At 34.3% G+C, this 22,920-nt stretch overlaps 1 protein-coding gene and 1 pseudogene across 1 annotated transcript in view; both read left to right on the forward strand.

Annotated features, from left to right (window-relative positions):
• The window catches only part of LOC102801357 (BAI1-associated protein 3-like), a 185,491-nt gene that overhangs the window by 116,183 nt on the left and 46,388 nt on the right, over positions 1-22,920 (forward strand). The window contains exons 3-4 of the mRNA XM_085502869.1: positions 17,510-17,593; positions 21,302-21,409. Coding sequence (XP_085358995.1) covers positions 17,510-17,593; positions 21,302-21,409 — 192 coding nt within the window. The remainder of the gene's footprint in view (positions 1-17,509; positions 17,594-21,301; positions 21,410-22,920) is intronic.
• Positions 4,119-5,974, forward strand: LOC144360199 (uncharacterized; annotated as a pseudogene).

The raw sequence follows: 22,920 nt of genomic DNA on the forward strand, positions 1-22,920 counted from the left end.
ATATTTCAATGAATGAACATCGTCGATCAGCCCTGCCCAAACTGTATACTGTAAGATATACCAGTATATAATTGACTATATTTCAATGAATGAACATCGTTGATCAGTCCTGCCCAAACTGTATACTGTAAGATATACCAGTATATAATTGACTATATTTCAATGAATGAACATCGTCGATCAATCCTGCCCAAACTGTATACTGTAAGATATACCAGTATATAATTGACTATATTTCAATGAATGAACATCGTCGATCAGTCCTGCCCAAACTGTATACTGTAAGATATACCAGTATATAATTGACTATATTTCAATGAATGAAAATCGTCGATCAGTCCTGCCCAAACTAAATTTCAATGCCAACAGCACATTGTGACAGTGTGGAGTCATGACTGTGAATATAAGATTGTTCACTCAGTAGATTAAAAGCACTTTTAGTTAGATATTTGTGGATACAATAGAAATCAATGTTGTCAAGGAAACTGTTTTTCTTTTACTAGATATATGATATATATATGTATTTATTTTATTAGCCTTGATTTCTGTAAAATTTATTATATTTTCTTCCCTTTCTTAATTCTAATTTCTACATTCTGTATGTCAATATTATTCTTGAATATACTGGATACAATACCATTAAACTGGACCATGCAGACTGTATGTAGTTTTTTATGCACTGCTGCAAAGAATATTTCACATTTGGTATAATAATTGTAAGTTTCCTGATTCTCTAATAATCCTGAAGCTTGTTTGTTGAAGAAGGACATGGCGAACTAGTAAAATATATGAATATATGAGAAATATGTGTACATACAGTCTGCTTAGACAGTCTGCATATTAATGGTAATCGACACAATAAAACACTAAGAATTTTAAATAAGCAGTTGGTTTTATATTATATCATTTCAATGACACAATTATTGTTAGATCTAGCATAATAGTTTGATTAATTTGTATAATGAAATTATTCTGGTTGCACTTGTATCTCAAGAATCAGTTGCTTTTTGAAAACTCATTACCTGGTATCTTAAATAGCTATTATGAAATAAGATCTAACTAGCTTTTGGCATAATTTTGTGTATATTAAAGTAGCTTAATTTGCATTTCTGTTGATTTGCATTCTCACTGTGCACTTTACTCACTGAAATGTACAGTTGAGCACACATAATATGGAACTGTTTTTCAAGGTGTACTTTAACCATGTGACCTTCCTGGTTCATATTTGCTACCCTTCATTACACTGACAAGTTCAACAAGGACAACTTTAATTTACCTGATAGCTGTTTGTTGATGTGAAAAATGATATTAGCATTGCTAAATTGGAGGTTGAACTTAACGGTAATTTGGCTCAAATTCGCTTATAAGTCTTCAGGGCATGCTTTCAGTACATGTTCTGCAGTATTAAGAGAATAACTTGCTTGTTTATAATCTTTAATTGCAACTATTATTTGTTGCAGTGGTTTTATGAACATAATTTACAATTCTAATTCTTTATGTTTTTAAACAATTTTTTGTTGCTAGCTGCATAAGTAGCTATTCAAGTGACGAACATGTGACACTATTAGTTTATTCAATCATTCGTTCAAACATACACACTCTTGTTTACTTTTCAAAAATTGCAGGTCACCTGTTTTAAAAAAAATAAACATTTTTTTGATGAAATCAGTGACAACAGATTATACTTTAATTTTTGGTTTGTGTTGGCACAGACCTGGTTTGTAAAGACACGGCCCCTGAGCTTGATGCAATTCAAGGATTCACACCTCTTTGAGTTAACCAATCAGTTTGCATTAATTTTGACCACTCACAGGAGGTATGTATGGGTATCTCTAGAAGCACTTTGCGAGTTGTCCTGCTAGTCGCCAAAAGTCGCATGAAGGCATTCTGCGAGTCGAGTCAAGCCACTTTGCGATGTGTCCTGCAAGTCGCCAAAAGTTGAATGAAGGCATTCTGCTAGTCGAGTCAGGCCACTTTGCGAGATTTCCTACGAGTCGCCAAAAGTCGAATGAAAGCATTCTGCTAGTCGAGTCAAGCGCACTTTTCAAGTTTTCCTACGAGTCGACGATACGCACAAACTGAAAAATTTGCGCTCTCAAAGACGGACCGGAACAGGAAGTCGGTGTTAGCGTGGGGAAAAGTTCGCCAGCGTCGGGGAAAACAGAGGTGTTAATTCATTGTCTATTCTTGTTTGTGATTGGTCCCTGGTCCAGACAACGTTTGGGAGATCGTGATCGGCTTCATTTTTTGAGACCGGCGTCATGTCCTTCGTTCAGCATTCAAAAGCGAGAAAAACACTAAGTATGTGAGAATAGCTGACTAGCAGCTACAGGGATTGGAGTGGCTGGCAACTACTGGTTAAGGAGGACATGGACCATCTGCGTACATCTATAGCATCAAAGAATAATGCCAGTGTTCATTCGTACACTTTGGTGGAACTTGCTAACCCTATGACCCGCTTCTATGTCTTCCCTGAATGAAGTCTACGTTTTGTTTCCCAATTTGACTGTTTTGAGACATTGTTAAAATTATTGTCAAACTGCTACAACTCAACAGTTTACATACTAGACATACTAGTAATTATACACCGTGACAACCTTAAGATTATCGACCATGAAGATGTTACACGCACTTGCACTGGTGAAATATTGATGAATTTGGATTTAAAACATAACATGAACCCAGGCCGTGCGACGAGATATTATCCAAGGTAAGGATATTAATTTAGCATGTTTGCTAATTCCTGGATACACAACGTCATGTTGTCATCGGCGATGATGCCTTCACCTTAAGACCGGCACACGATAATAGACTTTCCCGATCATTGACAATCTCCGAGTTTATTCTGGCTTTCTCAATTACAAGAACATAATGTGCTCTGTCTATAAAGATCGACGCCCCGAATTGGACGCGTATGAGCGGGATATTGTTGAAATGAACTCGCATTTCAAAGGTTATGCTTTTTACCAGTACCACCAGGCGTTCTCTGCTAGAGCCACTGCTCTCTTGATCAATCATAACATTAAAGTCGATTGGTCACGACGTGACAACCAATTGTATTGTTCTATTATCTCAGGGTGTGTTGCAGTCACATGCGATACCTGCAACGACCCAGGACACAGCACCGACATGTGTCCTAACTTTTTCAATAGAAAGTCGAATCCCAGCAATAAATTTGACCGTCCATCCAGTGCTACGAACACCCATGATAGAAAAGGTCGTCGCCGTTTACCAAGGCAAAGAAATTTGCAACAATTTTAATTTTAATTCTGGTACTGGTTGCAACAAAGATCCCTGTAATTTTGCACACATGTGCAGCTCGTGCTACACCGCAGACCACAATATAATTCGTTGTTCAAAACGTAATGATAAAAAGCAAGCTTGACTGTTGCCTGCTGTTATACCAACTCCTGTGAACATTAAAGCTCTGGAAAAAGAACTGGCTCTATATCCGGATGTTAATTTTGTCAACTATCTTGTGGGTGGCCTCAGAGAAGGTTTTCACACAGGAGTACACCACCCCCCCGACATCGTCATTGGTTTGCAAAAATCTTCTCTCTGCTCGCAATCAGCCAGAAATTGTTACATCAATAATAGATAATGAGGTCAAAAAAGGTTTTCTAATTGGACCGTTTGTCTCACCAACTTTTGAGCACTACCGTTGTAGTCCAATAGGCATTGTGGACAAAAAATACTCCAATAAAAAGCGCCTAATTGTTGATCTTTCATCACCACATGATGTTGCAAACACACCAAGCATTAATGACTTGATTAATAAGGTGGATTTTTCTCTTTCGTATGTGACAATCGACGATGCCATTCTCGCAATTAACAAGGCTGGGAAAGGAGCTAAGTTATGCAAAACTGACATTGCAGATGCTTTCAAACTAATGCCAATTCATGCATCTTTGTGGCATTTCTATGGTATCCATTGGAACGAACAGTTTTACTTTTTTGTTCGCTTGGCCTGTGGATGCCGTTCTAGCCCAAAGATTTTTGACCAACTTTCAACAGCAGTATGTTGGATTGCAGAACACAATTATGGAGTCCAGACAATTTTTCACCTCCTGGATGATTTTCTTACTGTAGACTCTCCTTCATATGATGCAGAACGTACTATGGCTATTCTAATATTGCTATTTCACTGACTTGGGATTCCGCTAGCCAAGCAAAAAACTGTGGGACCTTGTTGTAAACTTGAATATCTCGGGATCGAACTTGACACTAAGCATATGCAGGCTCGTCTCCCAGAGGACAAACTTGCACGCATTCATGAGCTTCTTCAGACTTTTCTCAATCGCAGGACTTGTACAAAACGCGAAATCCTCAGTCTGCTAGGCCATTTGAACTTTGCATGCAGGGTCATAGTTCCTGGTCGTACATTTATCTCCCGACTAATTACCTTATCCAAAGGTGTTAAAAAACTCCATCATCATGTAACAATTACCAACGAAAGTAGACAAGACTTGCATATGTGGAATATACTTCTCTCAGACTGGAATGGAATTTCCATGTTTCTTGACACCAACACAACTTCAACGTCAATGTTTGAGCTTTTCACGGATGCCAGTCGTATTGGTTTTGGGGGCTATTTTCAGGGCCACTGGTTCCAAGACCGATGGACTGATAAACTCTTGCTGGAAAATGATCCATCCCTCTCAATCGCATTCCAAGAACTTTACCCCATTGTGGTAGCATGTATATTGTGGGGAAAACATTGGGCTCGTAAACGCATACTCTTCCATTGTGACAACATGGCAACTGTGCTTATAATAAACAAAGGAAGATCAAAATCGCCAGCAATAATGAAATTAATGCGCCGTCTGGTCATTGTAGCAGCAGCTAACAACTTCATGTTTCAAGGCACTCACATACCAGGTGTGCGTAACATACCCCAGTAATTGCCGATTCATTGTCTCGATTTCAGATGCAGCGTTTCAGAGAGACAGCCCCCTTGTCACAAGTAAATCCTTGCCGGATACCCTCAAAGGTGATGTTTACTTAACTCGCGCAGTCCTTCAATTTCAACATGCAGCACTGAGTTACACGGACATGTCAGTCTTATTCAACAGGAGTTCGAGCATGGCTACGTTTTGCAGCAATGTATAACATCCAAGGTAGTGCTACAACTTATCCAACAATTACTGAGGACATCTTAATTTACTTTGCAGTACATTGTGCATCACAGTTGCATTTAAAACATTCTACTATAAAAGTATATCTTTCAGCCATTCAAAACCATTATGTATTGGGAGGCCAGAACACACCCTGTTTTATTGGAGATAGACAAAGCAGACCAAGGCTGCAACATGTGCTTAAAGGAATCCTACGTATTCAAGGCTCTGCAACTCGCCCGTGCTTGCCAATCACAGCAGAAATTTTAAAGAAACTGCGCTCACTTCTACAAGTTGGAGTTTTCGGACCATATATTGACTTACTTCTGCGTTCTGCCTTCCTTTTGGCATTCTTCGGTTTTCTACGTTGTAGTGAATTTGCATGCCCCACATCTGTTTTTAACCCACAAATTCATCTTTGTGTGGGCGATGTCCAGGTCACTAAACTTGATGGTTTTTTAAACTACATATCTCTTAATATTAAAACGTCAAAAACAGACCAATTCTGTCGTGGTTTCCAACTTCGCCTTTTTCCAACAAACAATCTCCTATGTCCAGTCTCATGTTTGTACCATTTCCTCACTGTTCGCAAACAGATGCATGCAACAGATGATGAACCACTGTTTCTACTACCTGAAAGAGTTCCAATGCATAGACAATTCTTCACAGACTCCTTACGTACTCTAATTTCTAAACTTGGTTTGAACAGTGATCTTTATGAAGGTCATTCGTTTCGCATTGGGGCAGCAACTTCAGCTGCTTCATCTCATTTACCTGACCACTTAATCCAGACTCTTGGCAGGTGGTCAAGCGATTGTTATAAATTGTTTATCCGCACTCCGTCAATGGCTAATGTGTAAGTCCTTTTCATTTCATCACAGGTCGCACATAGAGCATGCCAGAGACCCGAGACTTGCCTCTCCCTCTAAGTATGCTGTATGTCCCCTGCCTATCCCACCAGGTCGCACATGATGTATCCCCCAGATCAGAGATCAACCTCTCTCTCTCTGGGCATGCGTTATGTCCCCTGGACACCACGTCAGGCCGTGCAGGCCATTCCTGCCCCCTGATTTTTTCACTGAACTCCCAGGTCGTTACATTATGCCCTCAGGCAGCGAGCTTTTATCTCCCATGTCCCCTGGGATGTTTTCATGCTTTCCAACATTCTCAGGCCGTGAGGTCCCACCTTCCCCTGACTTGTTGTCACCCACACATCATCTTTTTAAACATCACTTTCCACCTTTTCATGGGGGTCACTCAGTCCCACTGCTTTTTCTTCGTGCTCTCTCGCTGGGCAAAGGACTTCATCCTGTCCCCCATTACAAGGACGAACGCCCACTTTCTGGCTTTTCCTTTGTATGGCATGGCAATTTATGAACACCTTTGCCCAATGCTCACCAGTGGGAGTTGATCACCCCGTGGCGAGTCAATCACTTTTTCACTCCGAGCCAATCAGAGTTCACTGGCACATGACACAGTTTTAGTTATTAAACATAGTTTATACCTTTAAAAAACATTACCGTAATAATTCTGAAGAATTGCAACACAAGACCTGGTATATCAACTGTCCTTTTTACATTGTGAATTCTAATGTTGAATGAATAATATTGTAACAAAATGTGCATATTTGCTTTTTGAACATTGTAAAGGTGTTGCTGAAATCATTGACAATGCAATTTGTTTCATAAAATAACTTTTTATTTTGCATAATTTATTGAGGGTTGCCAGACTATTAAAGCACCCGCCTCTTTTTTTAAAACATGATTTTTGGTCAAGTATTTACCTGTTTCTACATCACAGTACATGTACTTTGTGGGGGGATCATTGTAGTCAACACTGATTTGTGAGATCATATATCACAACCATAAAGTAATAAGGAACTGGATACAAATTAACCATTTGAGATACTCACAGCAGGATATCTTTATTACTGGAACAGTACTGCACAGAGTTTATAACTAGCTAAGAACAGAGTTACAGTTACAGCAATAAGCATAGTATACTGACACTTGCATGGGTCCAGTCTAACACAAGGTGCTAAAAGGGGGTTATTTAAGGCATGGTCAGTAATCCAAAAGATAAACTTTCCTAATCCTGTGCTAGGACAATGATTGGCTGAAAGATAACTGACCAATAATGTAATCATCAATTAGAAATGGCATACATTAACAGTAAGTGTGTTTCTTTGCCATAGAGTTCAATGTTAAGTTGAGGTAAACACACTAGTAAAACATGTTGAAATGCACATAACTTCTAACTAACATTACAATGCTTAATCGAGTAAATCAATTAAGAAAGACAGTAATTTGATAATACATATAAAACAAGAATGAATAAAATCAAGCAAGAATAAGTATCATTTCTAGACATTTAAATGCTATAAACTAACACAAACCTAAAACATGTCAGAGTATTAAAGCCAGTGATATACTTGCATGCACGTGTCTTTGTGATAAATGGTTTTCATATTTTGAGCCGATCATTCAAATACTGTCAGCTTCATGCTCAAGTGCATGCATGCACTCAATAAAATTACTTTAACTGAACAATTCATGTGACACTAATCTTTATGTGATATCACTTTGTTATAGAGTAATAAAATCAAATGTCTTTATTAGTTTTCATATTGACAAGTTCAAGAGCAAAAGCTTATAGATGTTCTCTGTCAGTGCATGTGCTTGCCCATTTATCCACATTGATATATTATAGACTGCTTCAAGTGCATTCATATTCAAGTATATCATACTCCTTGATACACATGTCATGCATAACATTTTTAAGACTCATTGATGGATATTATGCTTATAGAAATAAAGCAATACTCATATACGGTGATTATCTATGATTTTTGTCTCACTTGGTACATACATACATTTTGTATCAGCTAGTTTGTTCTACAAATCTAATTTAAAATGGAAGATGAACAGCCATTTTGTTTCTTAAAATGCATGGCCATCAAAATATTAATTGAATGTAAATTTAGTACCACAGACAGTGTGGGTATACATTGTTCTCTGTAAAAACTGTATGTGTTAAATTTTGTACAGTGGCTAAAAAAAAGAAAATTCACTGTTATATACTGCATTGACATATAAATGTACCTGTATTCCTAACCATTCTAATAATATTGTAAAACATCTCTATTTATTAACCTGTAACCGCACTATAGAGTCAAGACTCAGCTATTTAAAATATACCAAGATAAAGTCATTAGCCTCGCTAAACTGTCTTGCAGTTATTCCAAAAAGTGTTCCATAATGCATCTCATATTTATTCACAATTAATTTTAATTACTCAAAAGCTATAATATATATTAATATCATGAGGCCAGTCACATTAATCCAAGTTATTTTGCATTCATAGCCATTCAAAAATGCACATTGTTCTTAATTGAGAGCATCGTCACCTACGCATGTGCAGCATGTCGCTGTTTATACCATGAGCCTTTGCACTTCAGCATGTGTTGTTATTGTCGCTTGGGACTCAATTACTGCATGTGTCCAGGTGACAATCCATCCGTTTTAATGAGAATTTGTTTTCTCTAAAACCAATGTTAAAATCATGTGGGAATGAATACTCAATCCCAAGCTATACACCGGGTGAGGTTATACTGTTCTTTATAAGTATTCAATGGGTGCAGCACTATCAGTATTATGGAAAATAGCATACCACATGTCTATCATAATAATAATAATTGTTTATTGCATCTTTAGAAATATACATTTCTTTCAGTATATAGCAATAGAAATATTAATCAATACAGAAAAATAAAATATAACAAGTTAGTAAAAAGAATTTTAAAGAGTAAATCAAATATAATAAGTTCAAATCACATGTGTAGTTTCATAGCTTTGATACACACTACAATTAACCTTTTCACCACCAGTTTCCTCTTTTTATCACAAATTCACAAAATTGTTTCATTTATAATCTCCACTTGCCTTCAGAAGATTGGGACAAAAATAGCCAAATTTTTTGAGCCAAACCAAAAATTTACTAAAATTTTGTCTGTTGGCTCCAAAATTAGGGTACTTTTGCAGAAATATTAAAGAATATAAGAAAAAAAGTGCAGGAAAATTTGGGTGTTGAAAATTGAAAGTAAAAAAACATAAATTGATCTATCAATTTATTCATTATTCTCATATCTAGCATATATTGTAGTATGTCTGTTTTCAATATCATACTGTTTTGACATTTTAATAGTTGTCATTGAATATCTTTTTTCCCTACTAAAATATCATCTCACTCTAGTAAATGGATTTCAATACTCCTCAAATGTCTTAGATTATGGGACTGGAATGATAAAATTTAAAGTACCGGTAGTTGATCGATTATTACACACATACTTTCTCAACTCGCCAAAATATTATCATAATATTGTTTCTTATGACTGGGATAAGACGGTACAATAACAAATATTCATATGAATTATATTGTAAATTCCCAATAGACCATTCATTCCTCTTGATATGTGCTGCTGCATTGATGCATTTTGCATGTATGTCTACATATGGGTTTCCGCTATAAAGAATATAGAATAGTTTTAGCAGCTAATGCTACATATTTTTGTTTATGCATGGCCATGCAATTATCACCTCCTTTTTTTAGCCTCCTTGAAAACTTGGAGCATTATGATAGATTCATGTAGTAATTTCAAATATGTAACAAATACTTTATACTGTGTTTTCCTGATGTTTAGGTATAGATATAAAATGACACGCCATTTATACATGTATGGTTTTGAAGTCACGAGCGTGTCATTTTATAACCGGCTTCTAACATGGCTATGAGCCCTCCAATAATATAATGTTGCATTAGATTAACCAATCATGTGTGTTCTTTTGACAATCTCCTGTCAATCAAGATCAGCTGACAAAGCCATGTTCTAACTAACTTCTCTCAATTCATACAGGGAATATAAATTGTGAATCTGGCGATCTGATTGTTAGAGGGCGCATAGCCATGTTAGAATTCACTTTTCTGTAGGTGTCAACATTGTAAATGATGACGATTGGTGGTGAAAGTGGCATAATTTGTTGCATATGGTGGCATAATTTGTTGTATAGAGTGACATTTGTTGCACAAAGTGGCATAATTTGTTGCATAAAGTGGCATAATTTGTTGCATAAAGTGACAATTTGTTGCATAAAGTGGCATAATTTGTTGCATAAAGTGACAATTTGTTGCATAAAGTGGCATAATGTGTTGCATAAAGTGGCATAATGTGTTGCATAAAGTGACAATTTGTTGCATAAAGTGACAATTTGTTGTATAGAGTGACAATTTGTTGCATAAAGTGGCATAATTTGTTGCATAAAGTGGCATAATTTGTTGCATAAAGTGACAATTTGTTATAAATGATGACAATTGGTGGTGAAAGTGGCTAAATTTGTTGCATAAAGTGTCATAATTTGTTGTATAGAGTGACATTTGTTGCATAAAGAGGCATAATTTGTTGCATAAAGTGGCATAATTTGTTGCATAAAGTGACAATTTGTTGCATAAAGTGGCATAATTTGTTGCATAAAATGTTGCATAAAGTGGCATAATTTATTGCATAAAGTGGCATAATTTATTGCATAAAGTGGCATAATTTGTTGCATAAAGTGACAATTTGTTGCATAAAGTGACATAATTTGTTGCATAGAGTAACAATTTGTTGCATAAAGTCACATTTTGTTGCATAAAGTGGCATAATTTGTTGCATAAAGTGACAATTTGTTGCATAAAGTGGCATAATTTGTTGCATAAAGTGACATAATTTGTTGCATAGAGTGACAATTTGTTGCATAAAGTGACATAATTTGTTGCATAAAGTGGCATAATTTGTTGCATAAAGTGACATAATTTGTTGCATAAAGTGACAATTTGTTGCATAAAGTGGCATAATTTGTTGCATAAAGTGACATAATTTGTTGCATAGAGTGACAATTTGTTGCATAAAGTGACATAATTTGTTGCATAAAGTGGCATAATTTGTTGCATAAAGTGACATAATTTGTTGCATAAAGTGACAATTTGTTGCATAAAGTGGCATAATTTGTTGCATAAAGTGACATAATTTGTTGCATAGAGTGACAATTTGTTGCATAAAGTGGCATAATTTGTTGCATAAAGTGACAATTTGTTGCATAAAGTGGCATAATTTGTTGCATAAAGTGACATAATTTGTTGCATAGAGTGACAATTTGTTGCATAAAGTGGCATAATTTGTTGCATATGGTGGCATAATTTGTTGTATAGAGTGACATTTGTTGCACAAAGTGGCATAATTTGTTGCATAAAGTGGCATAATTTGTTGCATAAAGTGACAATTTGTTGCATAAAGTGGCATAATTTGTTGCATAAAGTGACAATTTGTTGCATAAAGTGGCATAATGTGTTGCATAAAGTGGCATAATGTGTTGCATAAAGTGACAATTTGTTGCATAAAGTGACAATTTGTTGTATAGAGTGACAATTTGTTGCATAAAGTGGCATAATTTGTTGCATAAAGTGGCATAATTTGTTGCATAAAGTGACAATTTGTTATAAATGATGACAATTGGTGGTGAAAGTGGCTAAATTTGTTGCATAAAGTGTCATAATTTGTTGTATAGAGTGACATTTGTTGCATAAAGAGGCATAATTTGTTGCATAAAGAGGCATAATTTGTTGCATAAAGTGGCATAATTTGTTGCATAAAGTGGCATAATTTGTTGCATAAAATGTTGCATAAAGTGGCATAATTTATTGCATAAAGTGGCATAATTTATTGCATAAAGTGGCATAATTTGTTGCATAAAGTGACAATTTGTTGCATAAAGTGACATAATTTGTTGCATAGAGTAACAATTTGTTGCATAAAGTCACATTTTGTTGCATAAAGTGGCATAATTTGTTGCATAAAGTGACAATTTGTTGCATAAAGTGGCATAATTTGTTGCATAAAGTGACATAATTTGTTGCATAGAGTGACAATTTGTTGCATAAAGTGACATAATTTGTTGCATAAAGTGGCATAATTTGTTGCATAAAGTGACATAATTTGTTGCATAAAGTGACAATTTGTTGCATAAAGTGGCATAATTTGTTGCATAAAGTGACATAATTTGTTGCATAGAGTGACAATTTGTTGCATAAAGTGACATAATTTGTTGCATAAAGTGGCATAATTTGTTGCATAAAGTGACATAATTTGTTGCATAAAGTGACAATTTGTTGCATAAAGTGGCATAATTTGTTGCATAAAGTGACATAATTTGTTGCATAGAGTGACAATTTGTTGCATAAAGTGGCATAATTTGTTGCATAAAGTGACAATTTGTTGCATAAAGTGGCATAATTTGTTGCATAAAGTGACATAATTTGTTGCATAGAGTGACAATTTGTTGCATAAAGTGACATAATTTGTTGCATAAAGTGGCATAATTTGTTGCATAAAGTGACATAATTTGTTGCATAAAGTGACAATTTGTTGCATAAAGTGGCATAATTTGTTGCATAAAGTGACATAATTTGTTGCATAGAGTGACAATTTGTTGCATAAAGTGACATAATTTGTTGCATAAAGTGGCATAATTTGTTGCATAAAGTGACATAATTTGTTGCATAGAGTGACAATTTGTTGCATAAAGTGGCATAATTTGTTGCATAAAGTGACAAAATTTGTTGCATGAATTGAAATGTATAGTGATTGCCATTGATATGGTGACTGACATGGTGACAGGTGAGTGAGTGAGTGAATTGCAGTAGGTGATTACTTGTATGCAACTTTGCTTTAAACTAGATTTCCATATTGAGTGGAATTTAAACACAAAAACATTGATACTGTCTTCCTCTCTATACTTAATATATGAGAGATGTGCAGATATTTTTTTTCCTCATATAGTGTCAGAAATCCACGTCATAAATCAATGCCGCGGTATAAATACAAAGTATAATATGGTCCAATTGCATTGAGCACACAAGAGAGTATATAAGCCTCAATTCTCCACACTTGAGATAACAATTATAATCAATATATCATAAGGCGTGTCTGTTTGTCATCACAATTTCAATCTAAAACTGAAAAACCTTGCTTATTTCCCAGCATGCATATGCATACCTAGAACTCAAATAACTATCCTTGATTAATTTCAGTCCATTACTCTCATATGTCCAAATAGAACAGCACAATTATTTAGCAAAAACACATAAAAAGACATTATTGTACTTGACTTCACTTAAAAAATTAGTAATCATTGAAGCAAATAACAGAGTATATTTGCACAGTGAATGACAAAATCCATAAATTATCTTTAAATTATCATAAATTAAATTAAGGCCAAATATAAGTTTTCAAATATACTCCTTTGCCCTTCGCGGGTGGTGGTTGGGGGTTGTACTGGGTGTTTTTTTTTTATGATAACATTTCATCAATTTTTAGCATTAACATTATTTTGAGCATTCTAACTGCTGGAGCCTTACTTCCTCTTTGGAACTCTGCAAACTTGTTTTAGGGTGTATTTTGTTTTTGTTTTTCTATAGTGTATTTTCTTTTTGTCTTGACATGTTTAGTAACACAAATTGAGGTGTTTGACACAATTTTACAATTAATGAAACAAATAATGATCTGTTGGGGAATATAGTGTATTAAATTGACTAAAATGATGGACTTTCGTCTTGGGATTACCATGTCCTAATGCTTCTAGAAAAACCCCATCCCACTATATAAATTATTATAAATATGACAATATAAATACCACGATCATTTATCAGCCCTCACTAATTCCCATTGAAATGAAAGTTGTTTTACAATGTTGACTAATATGAATCATAACTTATAACCTCTTGTCAAACCTATATACATGTAACTCCCCATATTATTTATAGTTGTGTGTATACCGTAACGCCATAAGTTACAGCGTGCCATAATTTTGCGGTATTTCACGGGTATTTTCATCCTACCATATAAGGAAATGCAAATTCCAAATATGGAATGAATATGCGCGTAAGCGTCCTCTAATAATAAAAACAAACATGGCTGCCACCAGGGTTTGACCGGACTTCACACAAAGAAGTTCGCTGATTCTGTTCTAAACTTTTTGGATTTTGGCATTGTCATGATGTATTCCTGGAAGGAAGATCCAATAATAATAATGTTATTATGAGAAAACCACAAAGTATGCACTGCCGCTGTACTGTCTTCATGCATACTTTGAGGTATCCTCATATTAACCTCATATTATTACTATTATTGCCATAGGTTCTCTATTAAAGGAATATTTATACTAGAACTGGATCATTACAATATGACATATTTTGACACACCTGTTCAAAAGTGAATAAACATACAACTACCATGAACAGTATTCAGACTCATAAAAACATTTTTCTTTTGAAGAATTTATGAGTTACCGGTATACAAAATAAAGTTTCCATGAATTACTTGTCACTGAAAATGTAAATTGTTCATTTCTGCATATTTGAGTTTTTTCAAACATTAATATTTCTGCTCTTAGGAAAAACACCATATTTGAATAATATTAACTTATGAGAATAGAATCTTGCCAATTGAATTTTTTATTAGCTAGGCCAAACTTTTTTTATCACTTGTTTCTCGAGCTTTTATGAGGCAATTTTTTTGAGAATTAATTAATTTATTTTTTCCATTAGATTTGTGTCATTCTCAAAGAATTGTAAGTGAGAGCATTGATCGGAGAGAAGAAATGAAATAAAATTTTATTCCAAAAATGTTTTATTGTTACTCATCTGCGCGAGACTTCGGTACTTTGATCATGATACTCCCACGAAAATGCAACTTGGATTTGTTATGCGATGGGCGGTAAAAAAATGAAGATAAAAATAATATTTTTTTAGCATTTTTTTGTGCTTACAAGTTGGCGGGCACGAGAAATTACGCTGAAATAAAATTTTATTTTTATTTCATTTTCGGCTCCTGTTCATTCAGCTGGTTCGCGAAACAAGGGATAATAAAAGTCTGGCCCTATGAGCAGCATAAACAAATTATGTTCACAAAACATAAACACATATTATATAATTTAATTTATTCCTAACTCAAGTTCAGGTTTATAAGGTGGAGTTAAATAGCATATATATATATATATATATACACTTGTCCATCAATCACTGGCCATTACAGTCCTTTTATTGTTATGTTAATACGACAATTTCATCGGAGCCAAACTACTGCTCCTCTCAGCGATTAACAGAAGATTATCTCCAATGTGTTTATACGGTCGGGTTGAACGAGAGCCGAGATCTACCAGAGTTCAATTCAGTTCGATCAGAGCCGAACGGGTTAACAGTGCCGTCAAATATTTAGTATGTAAACAACATGGCTGAAAACGATTTTGGTGTCATGCTTGTGTTGGTGTTTCGTTATATGGCACAATGCTGTTGAGCTGGGGGAAAAAAAGAAACAGTTAGGAGTCTGTGACAATGCACTGGTATATACAGCAGCTAAATTTTGCTAAATGTGTTACAGCCTATTCGCTTATAAGTTATTGTCATGCAAAATTCCCATCTTGTAATTGTTCAACTGTGATATGGGTAACAGTTGTCAACCTAAACCTAGTAAACCTATTACAGTATTTCTTTACTCTGCCATGTAGATATTTTGGCACGTACCTCTTCGCCAAGCCAGTAATTACGTGAAATTACAAACGATATTGTCTCTGCCATAATTGAAATAAAAGGTTACTTGGAGAAAATGATTGATGGCGTGATTTTGGCCCGATAGTTGGGCCCTGATGTGTATACACGATTGGAGCTCAACCCTAGAGTTCAACCTCGAAGGTTGCTGTCATGTAAACGTAGCAATAGACATTACAGGTAGTAAATTTTATGATGTGCTGAATGATTAAAAATAAATAGTTCAGTCCACAGAGAGTACCTATATATATTTGTATACTGTTGTTACTAATGGCTATTTTAAGAACAAAAGTAGCCGCCTGAATACTAATGTTCCATTCAAACTATGTATCTTGATCATGCATGCATATTGGGTTACAACTTCCCAGGTCATATTTTTTGTCGAGATTTGGACAAAAGTGGATAACTGGCTGCCATTTTGCTATTATATTGTCCATGCCGACTCCCCACTCAACATATCACCTGATTCAGTTGAGAGTTTGCACACAAGCACTTAACTCGTTAATCATACTGTAGGTTGTGCTGTTTTGTGAATTGAACAAACTCGTAAAATCACTATTTGGAAATGTGTCAGGAGCTGTTTCTTGGTGGTTTCAATCAAAATTTTGTTTCATGATCATGCATACTTTATATACTGTAGTTTCAGGTGCATGTCACATGTTTTCGACTGGCAACAATTTGTCTTTAATTTTATCTGTGCTAGTTTATCTTGAATATGATGATTGATTGTGAATGTGAGCACACAGGTGGTGATATACCAATTAAGATACATCTGCACATAAAATATTTTCATAATCCAATACATATGGTCAGTTTTGTTCAAAAAACATTAAATTGGCTTGAACCATTTTCCATAGATGAGTTTTGTAAATTTTCTGTTGAACCTGGTATTACGATGACAATGTGACTTAACATTGAGATTGAAATTACTGGGAATACCAAATGAGTACTGTACGTACATGTATGTATGTATGTATTATTTGATGTAATTGTTGGATTTCAGTATGTAGAAGAAAAAAAATATAGCAACAACATTTGAATAAATCATTTCACTGTTGTCAAACTAAACAATTTAAAAAACTTGTTAGGATTGGATCGATGAAATTCTACTGATTGTCTGTACTGGGAAATGCTGCTAATCAACACCTTATAATTCTTATATTTGTGATGAAACCCCTGATGAAACCTTTATTTCATTTTAAATACTGATTTTTTAGGTTTTTCTATAAGCCATTAATTATATGTACCGTAAATAGGGATAAATAGATATATAACTATTTTCAATGTGTGACTCTGATTTCATTGTAGTTGCACAAACTGAAAACCATCTACTGTGAAGGAACTCATGATTATGTGTTTGTATGAGATTATAATGAGAACTGATCGATGCCTGGCAGAAGTCAATGTCACTCTGTATAATGTATAAAAGTGCTTAATTTGCGATTTTCTCATAATTACAAAAATTATTATTCATCGTCATACTTGCCTGAAATGTGTCAAATCATCTAACAGGAATTATATTTCAGGGATGGACTATTTAAAATCATGGGAAGTGAAATAAAGATAAACAGATCTTCCCAGAGAAAAAAACAACAAAACAGAGGGATTTCGGATATAGTCATGCAATCCCATCATATTAAAAAAAAAAAAAAAGAAGAAGACAACACCATACTTCATTCTTTACTCATGAATAGGCACATGGCAGGGTATATAAATTATTATTAATTTAAAAGTTATTTTTATTTTTATTTTTTCTATAGGAAGAACAGGAAAGTGATAAGCCACCTCCATTGGAAAGTATTGCTGGTTTGAAGCCAGAATTTCAGGCACTTACTCGTAAAGCGGTAAGTATGTATTGTTATGCCTCGTCTAACACATAGAATCAGACATATTTATTGAAAACTGTCCAATTTATTGGTGAAATACATTTTGTCTGCATTTACTTGAATGAAACAGTTGTTCATAAAGTTAAGGTGTATATATCCTATTTTTTTTATGCTCTGGATCATCAAGATAGGATGTTTTATTTGGAATGTACACAAGACGTAAACAATACATAACATATGCACATTGTGGCCATTGATCAACCATGTAGTGGTATGGAAAATCCTCAATATATAATGTCAAAAACTCAAACTTACCAATCGATCATTAGATTATGGGTGTATTTTGTGCAATGATTTTATTATTTGAAACACCATCTTTGCATTTGGTTCTATGTGAAGATTTGCTTTGCTGTCAAAATGACAAAAATATGCAATTTATTATGCCCATGGTAAAAATATAATACAGGTTTTGATAACATGGAAATCCATTAAATTAAGTCTGCAGCTGTTCCTCCTTGTAGCCTGTGATGAGTATAATAATAATACTTTTTCTTCCATTTATACTTGTATAATTTTATATCCCTTATTTACTCAAAATACCTCTGTGACAGCTGCAGACTGATGAAGATTGAACAGTACATTGCTTATATTGTCATCTCAGTTATGTGTCTAGCCTCTTAACCGTTAAAAAATGTTGTTTGGTTCAAAAACTGGGTATTTATTCTAATTTAGGCTTAAATTTAGTCATAAGACAAAAAAAAAAGCCTGTCATTCCGATTTGAAATAGGCATTTCAAACAGTTCAATTTTACAGTAAAATTTGGCAGTATTTTCACATGAAAAAAGTGTGCAGAGTCAAAAAGGCGGCATATATCATATATTGATGTCTGTGTATACATGTATGGTTTAATGAATGTGTCAAATCTTGTTTCATCTCAAGAACCACTACATGGATTGGAATGCGATTTGGTACACAAATACAACAAATTTTTGCCTATAAATTAGATAATTTGCATAATAATTAACTACATTTATTATCCTAAAAACGGTTTGCTCAAATGAGTTCAAACTTGGTGCATGTACTATTTGTGTATAGCTGATAGTCTGATTTAAAATTATTTGTCATAATTGATTAAAGTGTCTTGATAAAAGACTGGTTGACTTTAAATTCCCCACAGATTACTTTAATGGAGGGATTGCTGGATTGACACATGGAAAGAGCATCCAGCCTTGTGTTATCGGAAAGTGATAACCTTCTGCAATTTATCACATAACTTTTATTATCTCAGTAATACATCTAGCAATTTTAGTTCAATGTCCTTTTTTTTAAAAATAACTTAAAAGATAGATCATTGCTTAAATCTGAATGCAATGTATAACATATAGCCTTTAATCCCCAGTGTCATCATCTGCTATTGTGTCTGTGTATGTTTTTGTTTGTTCACCAATATCCCAATAACAATTTATCAATGTAATTTATAGGTGCTTTGACATGTAGACCTGATTAGCATCATTTTGTTTCATATATTGTGCATTACACATTTAATTTTGACAATAAAAAAAAAAAAATTCCAGATACACTGTATATCTTAGGAGCTAGGTGCTGTAATAAAATTCATTACAAAACTATACTTTATACCTGATGCCTTATATTCAATTTTAATAGTAATTTGTGAAAATTTATTTCATTTGCGACTGTTTAGTCTTATAAACTAATATTTAAACTAAGAAAATTAATCAGATATATAATATTACATACAATTTATGGCAATGCAGTGTAATAAAGCAGGATCAATTACCAATAATCTTATTATTAAAAAAAAAAGGAAAATCATAACTTTAATACAGCAAGCCAAAACAAAATTAGCAATTACAGAATTATAAAATCAGAAAAACTGGGCAAGGGGAAGTGAAATTCATCCTCAACTTTATCAGTATTGCACCAATTTACAGAACCTTTCATCAACATTTGTTTTTGGTCTTGTGTTATATGCACTTCTTTTGGAAATGTGCTTCTATTAGAGCAAATATGGTGATAAACATCCTAGTAACTTGGTTCATACATTCATACAAGCTTCAGTGAAGCAGATTGAACTTATGACATCATGAATTATTATTACAAATTATTTTAATTTGAATAATTCTGGTAGTTGTTAGTTTAAACGCCTGAGTGACATAAAGCCACATATATTTGAGGTGTCATTTCAAATTCTCCCAACTTATACTTCTTTATTTCACCCATTAAACCATGGTTTAAATTGACCCAAAAGTTAGTAATTATGATACCAATGCATCTCAAAAACAGTAAAAAATAGTTAATATAGCTAAAGAAAATAACTACCGGGGTATATAGGCTATAAAATAACTGTAATCAGTAATGCGAATTAGCCATCGTCGGCACTATGAGACAACTATGCCTGTTCACTTTTTACAACTTTGAAACTTTCATAGACTCATTTGTAACTCTAATTAGTTCAATTTATAGATTTCCAATATCTTTACCATGCCCTCTTCGCCTCTGATACCTTCGTCAAATCTAAGTTTATAGGATTTTTCTAAGCTTTCATCAATTTAACGTACCAGTACAAGGAATAATGTTGGGGAATACAAATCACTCTGAAAGCATAAATACAAATCTGCTCTATTAGAAGCGCATCTCCAGTAAAAGCGTTTATAAACAAAAAATCATGCAGGCTGTATACAAATTTATTAAAACATTTTGATCATAGCAAAATCTCTTTGTATGTGCATGCACTTCTAATAGACCAAATACGGTGTGCAGTTTATCAATTCAGGTAACACAATCAAGATTTCTATTCCCTATTCCATCTTTGTCCAATCATCATGCATTAGTTGGTGTAATCTTTTTGCTTAACAAAATGTCAACAATAATTAATATATAATGGATTTTAAATTTTACTATTAATGGTAGAGTGAAGGAGATGTGCCTGTACTGCCCTTGATGCTTTTGATAACATATCTCATCAAACAAAGTAATGTGTGTAATGACTTTAACGTCTCGGATGAAATAAATTGAGTTTGCACAATTCCTATATGAGTGGGTGGCCAATTGACAAGAAAGTAGAAAGTAAATTTAAATACATGTACACATACTATTTGAAACATCAACTGTTAATACTTATTACTGTTAAAAATGTGCATTGGTGTATGAGCCTCTTGTCTAAAGGTTTTCTTGCCTCTAAAGGACAAAAATATTGTCTGTTAGTGAAATTGGACACCATTCAAAGGGGATAAATGAACAATAATCACTTAATTTAATTCTTGAAAAACTGACAAAGCAGCTGCTTCTTCCTAAGCTTGGTCCCCAGCTATACAGAATTCCAATTTAATTAAGTCTCTTAGGCTTAAAGTATTTTTTAACCTCTTGAGATTATCATTACTCAATAATGAGATCAAAGTTTGAATATCACAAACAAGTCATGGTGCTATGGATTTCTTTTACATATAAGCTTACTGGTTTATTCCAGATAATGGGCAACTCATACTTTTTTCACCATCATCCCCTGATGTTGAGGAGCTTAGATATACTGTGTAACCAACCTACAATATATTTGAGGTGTAATGCACCTGATTTTCCAATGTGACAATTAATGTAGTCCATGTGTTTATGGAGTTTGAGATATACGAAAAACACAATTACAAAACAACAATTTTGTTTTTCATTGTGCTTTTATCTGATTGTGATGTTTCTTTAATTTAATTGCAGTTTGAAAGTTTATATGTTGAACTTCTGTATACTATAAAAAATAAAGTGGGCTTGACAAGTGATGGACACACACCGTATGAAGAGGAACTTTTCTCATTTGCTCAGCAGGTAAGACTAACACAGCAACAGTCCGGACAGGATCCAATCCATAGTCAGGGCAGATAGCACCAAACCACCACTAAACCCATTGCAACAATCACCACAACACACTTTATAACCCCCCCCCCCCTTCCAAGTCTTGTTAGACCGCTCAATCCACATACCTACCTACACACACAGTCTGGACAGGATGTTATCCTCCACACACAGTCTGGACAGGATGTTATCCTCCACACAGTCTGGACAGGATGTTATCCTCCACACACATTCTGGACAGGATGTTATCCTCCACATACATTCTGGATAGAATAAACTCAAGTTTTTACTATTCTAAGTAAAAGCAGAAATTGACTCTTCAAAGTTGTTTACGTTATAAACAAAGGCAATTAAGCATGACTGTCTGTCTGTTGAATCTTTCTCAAAGGGGCTTTGCATTAACAGTTTATAGATGTTTAATGTTTACATTGAACAGTATTTAAGGGCACAGCATTTGCATAATTCCGCATGTGCCTGAGATAGTCAGTCAGTGCTACATTTTCCTTAACTAACAACATGTTTTTGAACCCACCCATATTAGTGTTGTCTAATACATGTGTTTTATGTTCATGTAGTTATTGCTCTAAAGTTTACTGTATGTTTTAGCATTCACTAGTTGAGTATGTAGAATCCAAAGCATATATACTCCTTTAATAGTTGTACTGTTTTATATATTAATCACGCTAGCTAGTATTTCTGTTATTGGTACAGTTACCAAAAAGGCTTTCTGAAGATTTAGTGCAATTAATCAATTAATAATTATAATATAACTAAATAATAATAATAATAATAAATAAACTTTACAAGCTTGTTAATAATATTATAATTTACGACACAAACACTCAAGTTTCAGTATAAAATCTTTTATTGCCATAAGGGACGCTCACAGTGTCCCACCTAAGCTGCACTACACAAGGAAAAGTGAACATAACAATAGGCGATACACACTGCATGGTGACACGGTGAGCACCCAGACATGAAACATAACAATAGGCGATACACACTGCATGGTGACACTGTGAGCACCCAGACATGAAACAGTAGAATAAACACAAAGAGAATTAAATATTTAACTGAAATAAAAGCATGTAAAACAACATTGTTCAAAAAACTATACTAGCCCTCAAATGATATTGTTAGAATTATTAAATGTAGGTAGAAAGCAGTGTGACTGCAACTACAGGTAGAAACAGTGTGACTGCAACTACAAGGTAGAAACAGCATGACGGCAACTACAGGTAGAAACAGCATGACTGCAACTACAGGTAGAAACAGCATGACTGCAACTAAAGGTAGAAACAGTGTGACTGCAACTACAGGTAGAAACAGCATGACTGCAACTACAGGTAGAAACAGCATGACTGCAACTAAAGGTAGAAACAGTGTGACTGCAACTACAGGTAGAAACAGTGTGACTGCAACTACAAGGTAGAAACAGCATGACTGCAATTACAGGTAGAAACAGTGTGACTGCAACTACAAGA

Source organism: Saccoglossus kowalevskii, chromosome 8, assembly GCF_978046115.1.
Source record: "Saccoglossus kowalevskii chromosome 8, keSacKowa6.1, whole genome shotgun sequence".
In the NCBI taxonomy this organism is placed as follows: domain Eukaryota; kingdom Metazoa; phylum Hemichordata; class Enteropneusta; family Harrimaniidae; genus Saccoglossus; species Saccoglossus kowalevskii.